Below are 13643 nucleotides of genomic sequence, written 5' to 3'. Positions count from 1 at the left end.
TAATATACTGACGTGGATAGAGAACTGGCCATACCTGGAGTATTGTGTACAGTTTTGGTCTCCTAACCTGAGGAAGGACATTCTTGCTATTGAGGGAGTGCAGCGAAGGTTCACCAGACTGATTCCCGGGATGGCGGGACTGACCTATCAAGAAAGACTGGATCAACTGGGCTTGTATTCACTGGAGTTCAGAAGAATGAGAGGGGACCTCATAGAAACATTTAAAATTCTGACGGGGTTAGACAGGTTAGATGCAGGAAGAATGTTCCCAATGTTGGGGAAGTCCAGAACCAGAGGTCACAGTCTAAGGATAAGGGGTAAGCCATTTAGGACCGAGATGCGGAGGAACTTCTTCACCCAGAGAGTGGTGAACCACAGAAAGTTGTTGAGGCCAATTCACTAAATATATTCAAAAAGGAGTTAGATGAGGTCCTTACTACTAGGGGGATCAAGGGGTATGGCGAGAAAGCAGGAATGGGGTACTGAAGTTGAATGTTCAGCCATGAACTCATTGAATGGTGGTGCAGGCTAGAAGGGCCGAATGGCCTACTCCTGCACCTATTTTCTATGTTTCTATGTTTCTATGGTTGGCAGACAGGAAGCAGAGAGTCGGGATAAACGGGTCCTTTTCAGAATGGCAGACAGTGACTAGTGGAGTGCCACAGGGCTCAGTGCTGGGACTCCAGCTCTTCACAATATACATCAATGATTTGAATGAAGGAATTGAGTGTAATGTCTCCAAGTTTGCAGATGACACTAAACTGGGTGGCGGTGTGAGCTGTGAGCGGGCTGCTAAGAGGCTGCAGGGTGACTTGGACAGATTAGGTGAGTTGGCAAATGCATGGCAGATGCAGTATAATGTGGATAAATGTGAGGTTAACCACTTTGGGGGCAAAAACATGAAGACAGAATATTATCTGAATGGTGACAGATTAGAAAATGCTGGGTGTCATGGTTTATCAGTCATTAAAAGTTGGCATACAGCAGGCGGTGAAGAAGGCAAATGGTATGTTGGCCTTCATGCTAGGAGATTTGAGTATAGGAGCAGGGAGGTCTTACTGCAATTGTACAGGGCCTTGGTGAGGCCTCACCTGGAATATTATGTTTAGTCTCCTAATCTGAGAAAGGACGCCCTTGCTATTGAGGGAGTGCAGCGAAGGTTCACCAGGCTGATTCCTGGGATGGCTGAACTGACATATGAGGAGAAATTGGATCAACTGGGCCTTTCTGGAGTTTAGAAGGATGAGAGGGGATCTCATAGAAACATACAAGATTGTGATGGGACGGGACAGGTTAGATGCGGGTAGATTGTTCCCGATGTTGTGGAGGTCCAGAACCAAGGGACACAGTCTTAGGATAAGGGGTAGGCCATTTAGGACTGAGATGAGGAGAAACTTCTTCACTCAGAGAGTTGTGAACCTGTGGAATTCCCTGCCACAGAGAGTTGTTGATGCCAGTTCATTGGATATATTCAAGAGGGAGTTACATATGGCCCTTACTGCTAAGGGGATCAAGGGGAATGGAGAGAAAGCAGGAAAGGGGTACTGCGGGAATGATCAGCCATGATCTTATTGAATGGTGGTGCAAGCTCGAAGGGCCGAATGGCCGACTCCTGCACCTATTTTCTATGTTTCTGTGTTTCTATGTTAGACTAGCGGGTTCTGACCCGCTGTCGATCATTTCAAATTTCACAGCTGACCCGCCTCCGATCCCGCCCTCTCAGCACCGGTAAAATTCCAGCCTTGGTGATTGAAGCTTAGTGCCCTCGGGGCAACTAGGGATGGGCAATAAATGTGGCCCTTCCAATGTTCCCCACCTTCCAAGAACAAATACAAACAAATAACGTTAATTGTGTTTGCTTAATAAAAGTGAGTAGATAAAGGAAACATTTTGCATTTTATGGGGATGTCCCATTTAAAGGGTTCTTCTGTAAGTAAATATATCAGTCAGATTTTGGAGGAAATAATGACAAGCAACATTGAAACAAGGTCTCTTAATCTCTTAATTCCTTCTGCCTGCCAGCATTTTCTGTTTTTATTTCAGATTCCAGCAATCGCAGTATTTTGCTTTAGAAAAGAGGCAATTAGCTCGGGGCAGAGAACACACATTTAGATTTTAAGAAGCCTTTTCCTCAATGCCTGGGACAATTTGGGCCCAATGACAAAAGATTCTGATAAGATGACTCATCAGTGAATCCCAGTTCTCAAAGATTTCTAAGCTCAGATGAGGGATAAATTCCAAGTGTTTGAGTCCCTCAGATTGCCACTTAAAAGGAAAAGACTTGTTAAAAATAACGAGCAGGAGGAACAATCTTGGATGTATTCCAGCCAGCCTTTAATGTGGAATTTGCATTGCATCTTGGAGTATAATAGCATTTCGGAGAATCTTCATCATGTATCAATGTTTTGATGGCGCTGACTTCAGATAGGTTCCACGCCCATTGGTATCTGATTGTTTGTGTCCAATAATATGTTGGTTACATCATATAGAATCATAGAATTATAGAATCATACAACACAGGAGGCTACTCAGTCCATCGTACCTACGCTGGCTCTTTGGTAGAGCCATCCAATTAGACCCACCCCCTTACTTTTTGCCCATAGCCTTATCATTTTTTTTCCCTTCAAATATTTATCCAATTCTCTTTTGAAAGTTACTATTGAATCTGCTTCTACTGCCCTTTCAGACAGCGCATTCTCAATCATAACAACTTACTGTGTAAATAAAATGTTTCCTCGTGACGGCTCTGGTCCTTTTGCCAATCACCTTGAATCTGTGTCCTCTGCCACTGAAAACAATTTCTCATTTGCTCTATCAAAATCATTCCTGATTTTGAAAACCTCTATCAAATCTCCACTTAACCTTCTCTGCTCGAAGGAGACCAACCCCAGCTTCTCCAGCCTCTCCACATAACTGATGTCCCTCATCCCTGGTATTGTTCTAGTTAATCTCCTCTGCTCCCTCTCCAAGGCCTTGACATCCTTCCTAAAGAATTGCACACAGTACTTCAGCAGAGGCATAACCGGTGTTTTATGAAGGTTGAGTATAACTTCCTTGCTTCAGTACTCGATGCCTCTATTAATGAAACCAAGGATCCCATTTGCTTTGTTTTACCAACCTTCTCAATTTGTCCTGTCACCTTCAAAGATTTGTGTACATACACTCCCAGGTCCCTCTGTTCCTGCACCCCCTTTAAAATTGTAACATTTTGTTTATATTGACTCTCCTCATTCTCCTTAACAAAATGTATCACTTCACACTCAGGGCACGGCTTTACACAAATGATTCGCTAGTGTTTTCTTTGACGTGCTCCTTTTAAAGTGATTTTTGTGGGTTTAAATCCTTGTATGAACACAGGCCAGGAGAATGAGAGCAAATGCTTAATCTTGCTATCTTGATACGATATGAGCAACAAGAGGACATACAATTACAATGCAGCCTCAGCTCAACTGATGGAAGAAATGCGACCCTCGAATTTACTTATGTAGACTGAAGATGATGCTATCATTTGTAGATCATTTGATATTTGCAGACACATGCTATATTGTTGCTCCCACCCAGCTTAGACAAGGGAGCAGCACGCCAGGTGTTTTAGCCAATGTTCATGTAGAGTTTCTGCTAATGTGTTGGCAAACATTGAAATCTTTATTTTGAACACTTTACATTCTTGGGCAGATGTGTGTACACCTTTGGAAGTGGCTTTGTGAGTTCCAGTGAATGGTGCTATCTAACAGTACCCCCCGCAATGGTGCTGAATGTGAAAGGAATGGTTTGGGCATTGTAGGGATGCTTTATGGTGCTGATGTGGGGTGGTACCAACCTGGCGCATCATGTGGCAGCCAGGCTGCACAGCATCAAGTGAAGTAAATGTGGCCATGATGAGGCCATCACTAGCCTCCCAGACAGCAATGTGGTCAAGTGCTCATGCCCTGTGTCCTGTGCAATATCAGATGCTGTTGTTGTTGGTGCTGCTGGTGTGCCTGGTGATGATGGTGTGTCTAGTGATGTTGGTGCTGGGGCTGATTGTGGTGGGATTCTAAGGATCAAGGTGAGATTTTTCAAGGGCACCGATGCTGCTGGAATAGATGGCAGCTGAAGTTGAGATGACTGAAGCGACCTGTCGGTGGTGAGAGAGGTTGCTCCAAGGAGGTGACACTGGATAGAGAGTTTACTCCAAACACTTCCAACCTTCCGAAAGCTGAAAAGTGAATTCCAAATCCTGATGGTTCCAGCTTCTATCACTGGAAAGTGAACAGCTGTGAAATGGTAGCTTTTATTCTAGTTTTGCAGCTGTCAACTATTCAGGGCAATGGAGGGTCACTGAAAATCCGACCTACTTACCTAACGTGATTCCCCAAGCGACGTGAACCTCGTGAAAAAGTTGGAAAAATGGTTAGTAGCTGGCAAAATGCTGCTTAAATACCTTTAAACAGCTTCTTTAGTATTTCAATTGCCTGACCCGCTGCTTAGGGCCGGGTCTGTAAAGAGTAGGCAGAGCCGACACGTGGGAAAATTATAAGGAGGCGGGTTCAGAGCGGGACACCGCCCCTCTGCCAATCTTTTAGAGTTTGACAGCGGACCCGCCTCTGAACCTGCCCTCTGAGCGCCAGAAAAATCCTGGCCGTAGTGTGTAGGCTGAGACTTGAGAGATGGTCCAATTATAATAGCCTCCATATAAACACCGCCCCCCCCACCCCCCGCAACCCCGCACCCCCCCCGTGACTGGTGAGATTAAACTGTCGAGTGCGTGAAACATGACTCTAACCTGCCACGCACACGCACGTTTTTACGGCAACAGGGTTCGTGGTTTCACAGCGGGACATCTCATTAACATATTTAAATCGACCTGCCACACTGCAACTGGGAGCCCGATTTACAATTCACTGCTGCGGCGCGGGTTTCCCAGGGGTCGGGAAACCCGGCAGTGGAAGGGAGGCGGGAGCTGACGGTTCCACAAGCTGACGGTTCCACAAGGTAAGTGCCTGTTACAGCAGTCCTTGTAGGCCAGTAGGAGGAGGAGTGCTCCCCCAACCACCGCCCGGCCCCTCAAGAATGCCTTTGGTCTCCCTCCCTCCCACCCCTCCCGACCTCCGACCTCCCCTCTTCCAGCCACGATGTCCTTCCTTTCCCCCCCTCTTGCCTCAATTGGTCATCCATACCCTCTCCGGGTTGTGGCCTCCTGCTTTCAGCACCCTCAGCAGCCACTCGTGAAATAGATCCAAAAAACGATAACATTGGAACGTCGTTAAGTTCTGCAGGCTCTCGCCATCCTAGGCCTTGTTGGATTCTGTCTAGTGCAGTGCTGAGGGAGCGCTGCACTGCCGGAGGGGGCATTTTTCAGATGAGATGTTAAACCGAGGCCCCATCTGCTCTCTCAGGTGGATGTTAAAGATTCCACGGGTACTATTTCGAAGAGGAGCAGGGGAGTTATCCCCGGTGTCCTGGCCAATATTTGTCCCTCAATCAACATAACAAAAACAGATTATCCGCTCATTATCACATTGTTGTTTGTGGGAGCTTGCTGTGCGCAAATTGGCTGCTGTGTCCCCACATTACAACAGTGTCTACACACCAAATGTACTTCATTGGCTGTAAAGTGCTTTGAGACATCTGGTGGTCGTGAAAGGCGCTATATAAATGCAAGTCTTGCTTTTCTTTCTTTGGTCCTTCTCGACCTTTGCTGCTCTCTCCCCGGAATATCGGGGTCAATGTTTCTACGGATCTGACCGTTTCATCATTAAAAAAACAAATAGTTTATCACCAGTTGGACTCATGAGGCAGTTCCCTGTGTTTTTCAATTTCTCATCAATTTCATAAGATGTACTGGCAAATGGAATATCACATAGGATATACGGCACAGAAACAGGTCATTTGATCCAATGCCGGCTAGAAACAAGAGGAAGCCATTCAGCCCCTTGAGCCTGTTCTGCCATTAAATGAGATCATGGTTGATCTGCGACCTAACTCCATATTCCTGCCTTTGCCCCATATCCCTTAATGCCTTGAAAAAGGAAAGGAATCTAAAAGACAACAACCAGAAAAGTGCACGTGTTGTAAGCTGTTCCACAATCGCTCATCATCATAGGTGGTCCCTCGAACGAGGATGACTTGCTTCCACATGAGTTCACAGATGTTTTAATGAAGGACCCGATGTTCCAGTCCTGAACTCCAATTGAAGGGTAGAAGATGCCTGTGCGTGGATTTGTTTAGCGTGTGGTGACCGTTGCACACCAGCCACCACACGGGCTTGACAAGAGCTAGGCCTTTATCCAGTGGCAAGGGTTAACCAGGACGACTGGAGACCTGCTCTGCTGCACAGACCTAGTGCATATCGCAATGTGGGCTGGCCCGTGCTGCCCCTGGGCCCTCGGTTCTTCTGGGCCCCGTATCCTCATTCGCCGCACCTCCGCCACGATCTCTCACCGCTCCTCCGCCACGAACTCTCGCCGCACCTTCCCCACGATCTCTCGCCGCTCCTCCGCCACGAACTCTCGCCGCTCCTCCGCCACGAACTCTCGCCGCACCTTCCCCACGAACTCTCGCCGCACCTCCGCCACGAACTCTCGCCGCTCCTCCGCCACGAACTCTCGCCGCACCTTCCCCACGATCTCTCGCCGCTCCTCCGCCACGAACTCTCGCCGCACCTTCCCCACGATCTCTCGCCGCTCCTCCGCCACGAACTCTCGCCGCACCTTCCCCACGATCTCTCGCCGCTCCTCCACCACGAACTCTCGCCGCTCCTCCACCACGAACTCTCGCCGCTCCTCCACCACGAACTCTCGCCACTCCTCCGCCACAAACACCCGCCGCACCTCCGCCACGAACATTCGCCGCACCTTCCCCACGATCTCTCGCCGCTCCTCCACCACGAACTCTCGCCGCTCCTCCACCACGAACTCTCGCCGCTCCTCCGCCACGAACTCTCGCCGCTCCTCTGCCACGAACTCTCGCCGCTCCTCCACCACGAACTCTCGCCGCTCCTCCGCCACGAACTCTCGCCGCACCTCCGCCACGAACTCTCGCCGCTCCTCCGCCACGAACTCTCGCCGCTCCTCCGCCACGAACTCTCGCCGCACCTCCGCCACGAACTCTCGCCGCTCCTCTGCCACGAACTCTCGCCGCTCCTCCGCCACGAACTCTCGCCGCACCTTCCCCACGATCTCTCGCCGCTCCTCCGCCACGAACTCTCGCCGCACCTCCGCCACGAACTCTCGCCGCTCCTCTGCCACGAACTCTCGCCGCACCTCCGCCACGAACTCTCGCCGCACCTCCGCCACGAACTCTCGCCGCTCCTCCGCCACGAACTCTCGCCGCACCTCCGCCACGAACTCTCGCCGCACCTTCCCCACGATCTCTCGCCGCTCCTCCGCCACGAACTCTCGCCGCTCCTCCGCCACGATCTCTCGCCGCTCCTCCGCCACGAACTCTCGCCGCACCTTCCCCACGATCTCTCGCCGCTCCTCCGCCACGAACTCTCGCCGCTCCTCCGCCACAAACACCCGCCGCACCTCCACCACGAACTCTCGCCGCTCCTCCACCACGAACTCTCGCCGCTCCTCCGCCACAAACACCCGCCGCTCCTCCACCACGAACTCTCGCCGCTCCTCCGCCACGAACTCTCGCCGCACCTCCGCCACGAACTCTCGCCGCTCCTCCGCTACGAACTCTCGCCGCTCCTCCGCCACGAACTCTCGCCGCTCCTCCGCCACGAACTCTCGCCGCTCCTCCACCACGAACTCTCGCCGCTCCTCCGCCACAAACACCCGCCGCACCTCCGCCACGAACATTCGCCGCACCTTCCCCACGATCTCTCGCCGCTCCTCCACCACGAACTCTCGCCGCTCCTCCACCACGAACTCTCGCCGCACCTCCGCCACGAACTCTCGCCGCTCCTCCGCCACGAACTCTCGCCGCTCCTCCGCCACGAACTCTCGCCGCTCCTCCGTCACAAATATTCACCGCACCTCAGCCACGATCACTCACCAAATCTCAGCCACAATCCCTCATCACTCTTCCGCGCCGATCACTTGTCGCAAGTCCGCCATGACCTTCCTGCTCCTCCGCTGTACCAGGGCCCCGCCGATGCTCCTGCTCACGCTCCAAACGGCGACCGGGGTCATGATGACATCACCCAGTCGCCCACCTCAAAGCCATCGCACATTTGTGTCGACTCGTGCTGGAAGCTGCAGTGGCCTGCTCCAGCTCTTGTACTCCCGACCTGCGGTGGTGTCCTCTCGCAGGTCGAGGTGGCCCACAATCTCTAGGGTCCTTATAGCAACGCAAGTCTTTTCACATTCATAGATTGTGGCCTATCGAAAAGCTCCACACTGCTGCACTTTAGAAGTACACTGCATCTATTATTCTCACTGTACCGCGCGACAACAGACTTAGCGGTGAATTGCTGTGCACCAGCTGACGGGGAACTTGGATTCCAACTGCTGTGCCACATGTTACAGCTTTCCTCTGCAATCAACATTGGCATCAGATTTAGCCAGGGCCACCTTCAACGGGGAACACAAGTAAAATATCCAATTGACTAATCTGTATTGTATTAATCAAGGTATTCCCACGGTTTGACACTTCACATTACTTTATATGTACAACTGTTATTACTGTAATTATTCAGAATATGTGATGAGCTTGAAAAAAAAAGATTTGGTTTTGTTCTCTCAATTCATGCAAAATTTTTTGTCTTCTCTCTTTGATTAGGGTCGAGGGGGTGTGACTGAGAGGAACAGGATGTACATTATGTATTAATAGCAAGCATTGAAGGCAAAAGTTGGATTCCATTCTAACGATTGTAGACCTTCAAAAATCTTTTGTTCCATGCAATGGAGACAGGTTATAAATTAGCCTTAAATAAAAAGCACAGCGTCAGAGCCGTACTAACATGGTGCTCGCTCTCTTAACACCAGCTCCTACCATCTGTCATGAAGCTGTAGTCCTTGGGTGCGACAGACAAGGTTGTTGCCATGGAATCGTCAGGATATTCATCTTGTTCCCTGCGCCTACTGCCAGTGCGAATGGGTCCCTGTTGGCTTTCAGAACCGGGGCTCCCTGCTGTCCCCTGCTGTCCTCGCTCAAGAACAAGACGCACCACCTGACAAAGAGACGCAGAGTGATCACATGAATCGTTTGCCACCCAGCTGTTCCCACCGCACACACACGCATCAAGGTCTAGGCCAACACATCTGGTTTCCTATACGCACTGCGCAGCCCTCCCTGTAACGTTACACGGTGCAGCGCTCCCAAATGAAAAGAAACATTAGAAAGCAGATTTGGAGACGTGTAAGTGCAGGGACTCAATTGAAACAATGTGCACTTGCTGAAGATATTTGTAGGCTGTACCCAGGATGAATAGACAAAGAGAGTCACCTCCTCAGCTGTGGCTCAGTGGGTAGCACACTTGCCTCTGAATCAGAAGGTTTCTGGGAACAAGTCCCACTCCAGGGACTTGAGCACATAAATCTAAGCTGACACACCAGTGCAGTGCTGAGGGAGATGTTAAACCTGAGATGAGATGTAAAAAATCTCTCAGCTGGATGTAAAAAATCCCCTGGCACTATTTTGAAGAAGAACAGGGGAGTTATCCCCGGTGTCCTGGCTAATATTTATCCCTCAATCAACATCACTAAAACAGATTATCTGGCCATTATCACATTGCTGTTTGTGGGAGATGCAGTGTGCAAATTGGCTGCTGTGTTTCCCATATTACAATAGTGACCACTCTTCAAAAGTACTTCATTGGTTGTAAAGTGCTTTGAGACGTCCATGCGGTCATGAAAGGTGCTATATAAATGCAAGTCTTTCTTCCCCAAGCAAGTTTGTGGCCATTTCTCCTGCTATAGAACTTTCCCTGACAAAATCTGTTTCTCACCTCTTATCCCAATGGGGTTGGGTCTAGTTAGACACAAACATTTGATAGAGGTGATATGCTGGCAGCTGGTCTAATGCACCTCATTCTTAGAGCTTCTGTGTGTCAGACGGCAGCAGTGCTGGGGAGGATGCCGAGTGTCTTTCCAGTGGGAAGCCTCGTTCATGCATGTTAGCCTTATCTGAGTTTTTTGTCTCAGAATATAAGAACATAAGAAATAGGAGCAGGAGTAGGTCCTATGGCCCATACAGCCTGGTCCACCATTTAATAAGATCACGGCTGATCATCGACCTCAACTCCTCTGTCCCGCCCGATCTCCATATCCCTCGATTTCCTTAGACTCCAAAAATCTATTGATCTCAGCCTTGAATATATTCAGAGACTTAGCATCCACAGCCCTTTGGGGTAGAGAATTTCAAAGATTCACAATCCTCTGAGTGAAGAAATTCCTCCTCATCTCTGTCTAAAATGGCCGCCCCCTTACCCTGAGACTGTGCCCCCTAGTACTAGACATTCCAGCCCGGGGAAACAACCTCTCAGCATCTATCCTGTCAATCCCCATTAGAATCTTGTATGTTTCAATGAGATCACCTCTCATTCTTCTAAACTCCAGCGAGTATAGGCTCATTCTACACAATCTCTCATCATAAGACAGCCCTCTCATCCCAGGAATCAATCTAGTGAACCTCCGTTGCACCGCCTCCAAGGCAAGTATATCCTTCCTTAGATAAGGAGACCAAAACTGTGCACAGTACTCCAGGTGTGGTCTGACCAAGGCCCTGTACAATTGTAGCAAGACTTCTTTCCTCTTATACTCCAACCCTTTCCAATAAAGGACAATATGCCATTTGCCTTCCTCATTGCTTGCTGTACCTGCATGCTAGCTTTTTGTGTTTCTTGCACAAGGACACCCAAATCTCTCTGAACACCAAGATGTAAAAGTTTCTCGCCATTTAAAAAATATTCTGTTTTTCTATTCTTTCTGCCAAAGTGAATAACCTCACATTTCCCTACATTTGACTCCATCTGCCACCTTACTGCCCACTCACTTAGTCTATCTATACCTCTTTGCAGACACTTTGTGTTCACCGCACAGCTGACAGTCCCACCTAGCTTTGTATCATCAGCAAACTTGGATACATTACACTCGATCCCTTCATCTAGGTCATTAATATAGATTGTAAATAGCTGAGGCCCCAGCATTGATCCTTGCGGCACCCCACTAGTTATAAGAACATAACATAAGAATTAGGAACAGGAGTAGGCCAGCTAGCCCCTCGAGCCTGCTCCGCCATTCAATAAGATCATGGCTGATCTGGCCGTGGACTCAGCTCCACTTACCCGCCCGCTCCCCGTAACCCTTAATTCCCTTATTGGTTAAAAATCTATCTATCTGTGATTTGAATACATTCAATGAGCTAGCCTCAACTGCTTCCTTGGGCAGAGAATTCCACAGATTCACAACCCTCTGGGAGAAGAAATTCCTTCTCAACTCGGTTTTAAATTGGCTCCCCCGTATTTTGGGGCTGTGCCCCCTAGTTCTAGTCTCCCCAACCAGTGGAAACAACCTCTCTGCCTCTATCTTGTCTATCACTTTCATTATTTTAAATGTTTCTATAAGATCACCCCTTATCCTTCTGAACTCCAATGAGTAAAGACCCAGTCTACTCAATCTATCATCATAAGGTACCCCCATCTTCTCCGGAATCAGCCTAGTGAATCATCTCTGTACCCTCTCCAAAGCTAATATATCCTTCCTTAAGTAAGATGACCAAAACTGCACACAGTACTCCAGGTGCGGTCTCACCAATACCCTGTACAGTTGCAGCAGGACCTCCCTGCTTTTGTACTCCATCCCTCTCGCAATGAAGGCCAACATTCCATTCGCATTCCTGATTACCTGCTGCACCTGCAAACTAACTTTTTGGGATTAATGCACAAGGACCCCCAGGTCCCTCTGCACCGCAGCATGTTGTAATTTCTCCCCATTCAAATAATATTCCCTTTTACTGTTTTTTTTTCCAAGGTGGATGACCTCACATTTTCCGACATTGTATTCCATCTGCCAAACCTTAGCCCATTCGCTTAACCTATCTAAATCTCTTTGCAGCCTCTCTGTGTCCTCTATACAACCTGCTTTCCCACTAATCTTTGTGTCATCTGCAAATTTTGCTACACGACACACTGTCCCCTCTTCCAGGTCATCTATGTATATTGTAAACAGTTGTGATCCCAGCACCGATCTCTGCGGCACACCACTGACCACCGATTTCCAACCCGAAAAGGATCCATTTATCCCGACTCTCTGCTTTCTGTTAGCCAGCCAAATCTCTATCCATGCTAATACATTTCCTCTGACTCCGCGTACCTTTATCTTCTGCAGTAACCTTTTGTGTGGCACCTTATCGAATGCCTTTTGGAAATCTAAATACACCACATCCATCGGTACACCTCTCTCCACCATGCTCGTTATATCCTCAAAGAATTCCAGTAAATTAGTTAAACATGATTTCCTCTTCATGAATCCATGTTGCGTCTGCTTGATTGCACTATTCCTATCTAGATGTCCCGCTATTTCTTCCTTAATGATAGCTTCAAGCATTTTCCCCACTACAGATGTTAAACTAACCGGCCTATAATTACCTGCCTTTTGTCTGCCCCCTTTTTTAAACAGAGGCATTACATTAGCTGCTTTCCAATCCGCTGGTATCTCCCCAGAGTCCAGAGAATTTTGGTAGATTATAACGAATGCATCTGCTATAACTTCCGCTATCTCTTTTAATACCCTGGGATGCATTTCATCAGGACCATGCGACTTGTCTACCTTGAGTCCCATTAGCCTGTCCAGCACTAACCCCCTAGTGATAGTGATTGTCTCAAGGTCCTCCCTTCCCACATTCCCGTGTCCAGCAATTTTTGGCATGATTTTTGTGTCTTCCACTGTGAAGACAGAAGCAAAATAATTGTTTAAGGTCTCAACCTTTTCCACATTTCCCATTATTAAATCCCCCTTCTCATCTTCTAAGGGACCAACATTTACTTTTTATATATCGGTAAAAGCTTTTACTATCTGTTTTTATGTTTTGCGCAAGATTACTTTCGTAATCTATCTTCCCTTTCTTTATTGCTTTCTTAGTCATTCTTTGCTGTCGTTTATAAAATTTTCCCAATCTTCTAGTTTCCCACTAACCTTGGCCACCTTATACGCATTGGTTTTTAATTTGATACTCTCCTTTATTTCCTTGGTTATCCATGGTTGGTTATCCCTTCTCTTACCGCTCTTCTTTTTCACTGGAATATATTTTTGTTGAGCACTATAAAAGTCCTCCACTGTTCCTCAATTGTGCCACCGTTTAGTCTGTGTTCCCAGTCTACTTTAGCCAACTCTGCCCTCATCCCACTGTAGTCCCCTTTGTTTAAGCATAGTACGCTCGTTTGAGACACTACTTCCTCACCCTCAATCTATATTACAAATTCAACCATACTGTGATCACTCATTCCAAGAGGAGCTTTTACTAGGAGATCGTTTATTATTCCTGACTCATTACACAGGACCAGATCTAAGATAGCTTGCTCCCTTGTAGGTTCTGTAACATACTGTTCTAAGAAACAATCCCGTATACATTCTATGAATTCCTCCTCCAGGCTACCCCGTGCGATTTGATTTGACCAATCGATATGTAAGTTAAAATCCCCCATGATTACTGCCGTTCCTTTTTCACATGCCTCCATTATTCCCTTGATTATTGTCCGCCCCACCGTGAAGTTA

At 48.2% G+C, this 13643-nt stretch overlaps 1 protein-coding gene across 1 annotated transcript in view; it reads right to left on the bottom strand.

The window, feature by feature from the left end:
* Positions 1-13643, bottom strand: part of ptpn20 (protein tyrosine phosphatase non-receptor type 20) — a 473076-nt gene that overhangs the window by 185678 nt on the left and 273755 nt on the right. The window contains exon 28 of the mRNA XM_070865389.1: positions 8923-9100. Coding sequence (XP_070721490.1) covers positions 8923-9100 — 178 coding nt within the window. The remainder of the gene's footprint in view (positions 1-8922; positions 9101-13643) is intronic.

The sequence above is a fragment of the Pristiophorus japonicus genome, chromosome 22 (assembly GCF_044704955.1).
Source record: "Pristiophorus japonicus isolate sPriJap1 chromosome 22, sPriJap1.hap1, whole genome shotgun sequence".
Taxonomy (NCBI): Eukaryota; Metazoa; Chordata; class Chondrichthyes; family Pristiophoridae; genus Pristiophorus; species Pristiophorus japonicus.
The sequence above is the reverse complement of the archived record's forward strand: the minus strand, read 5'-3'. Positions and strand labels throughout refer to the sequence as shown.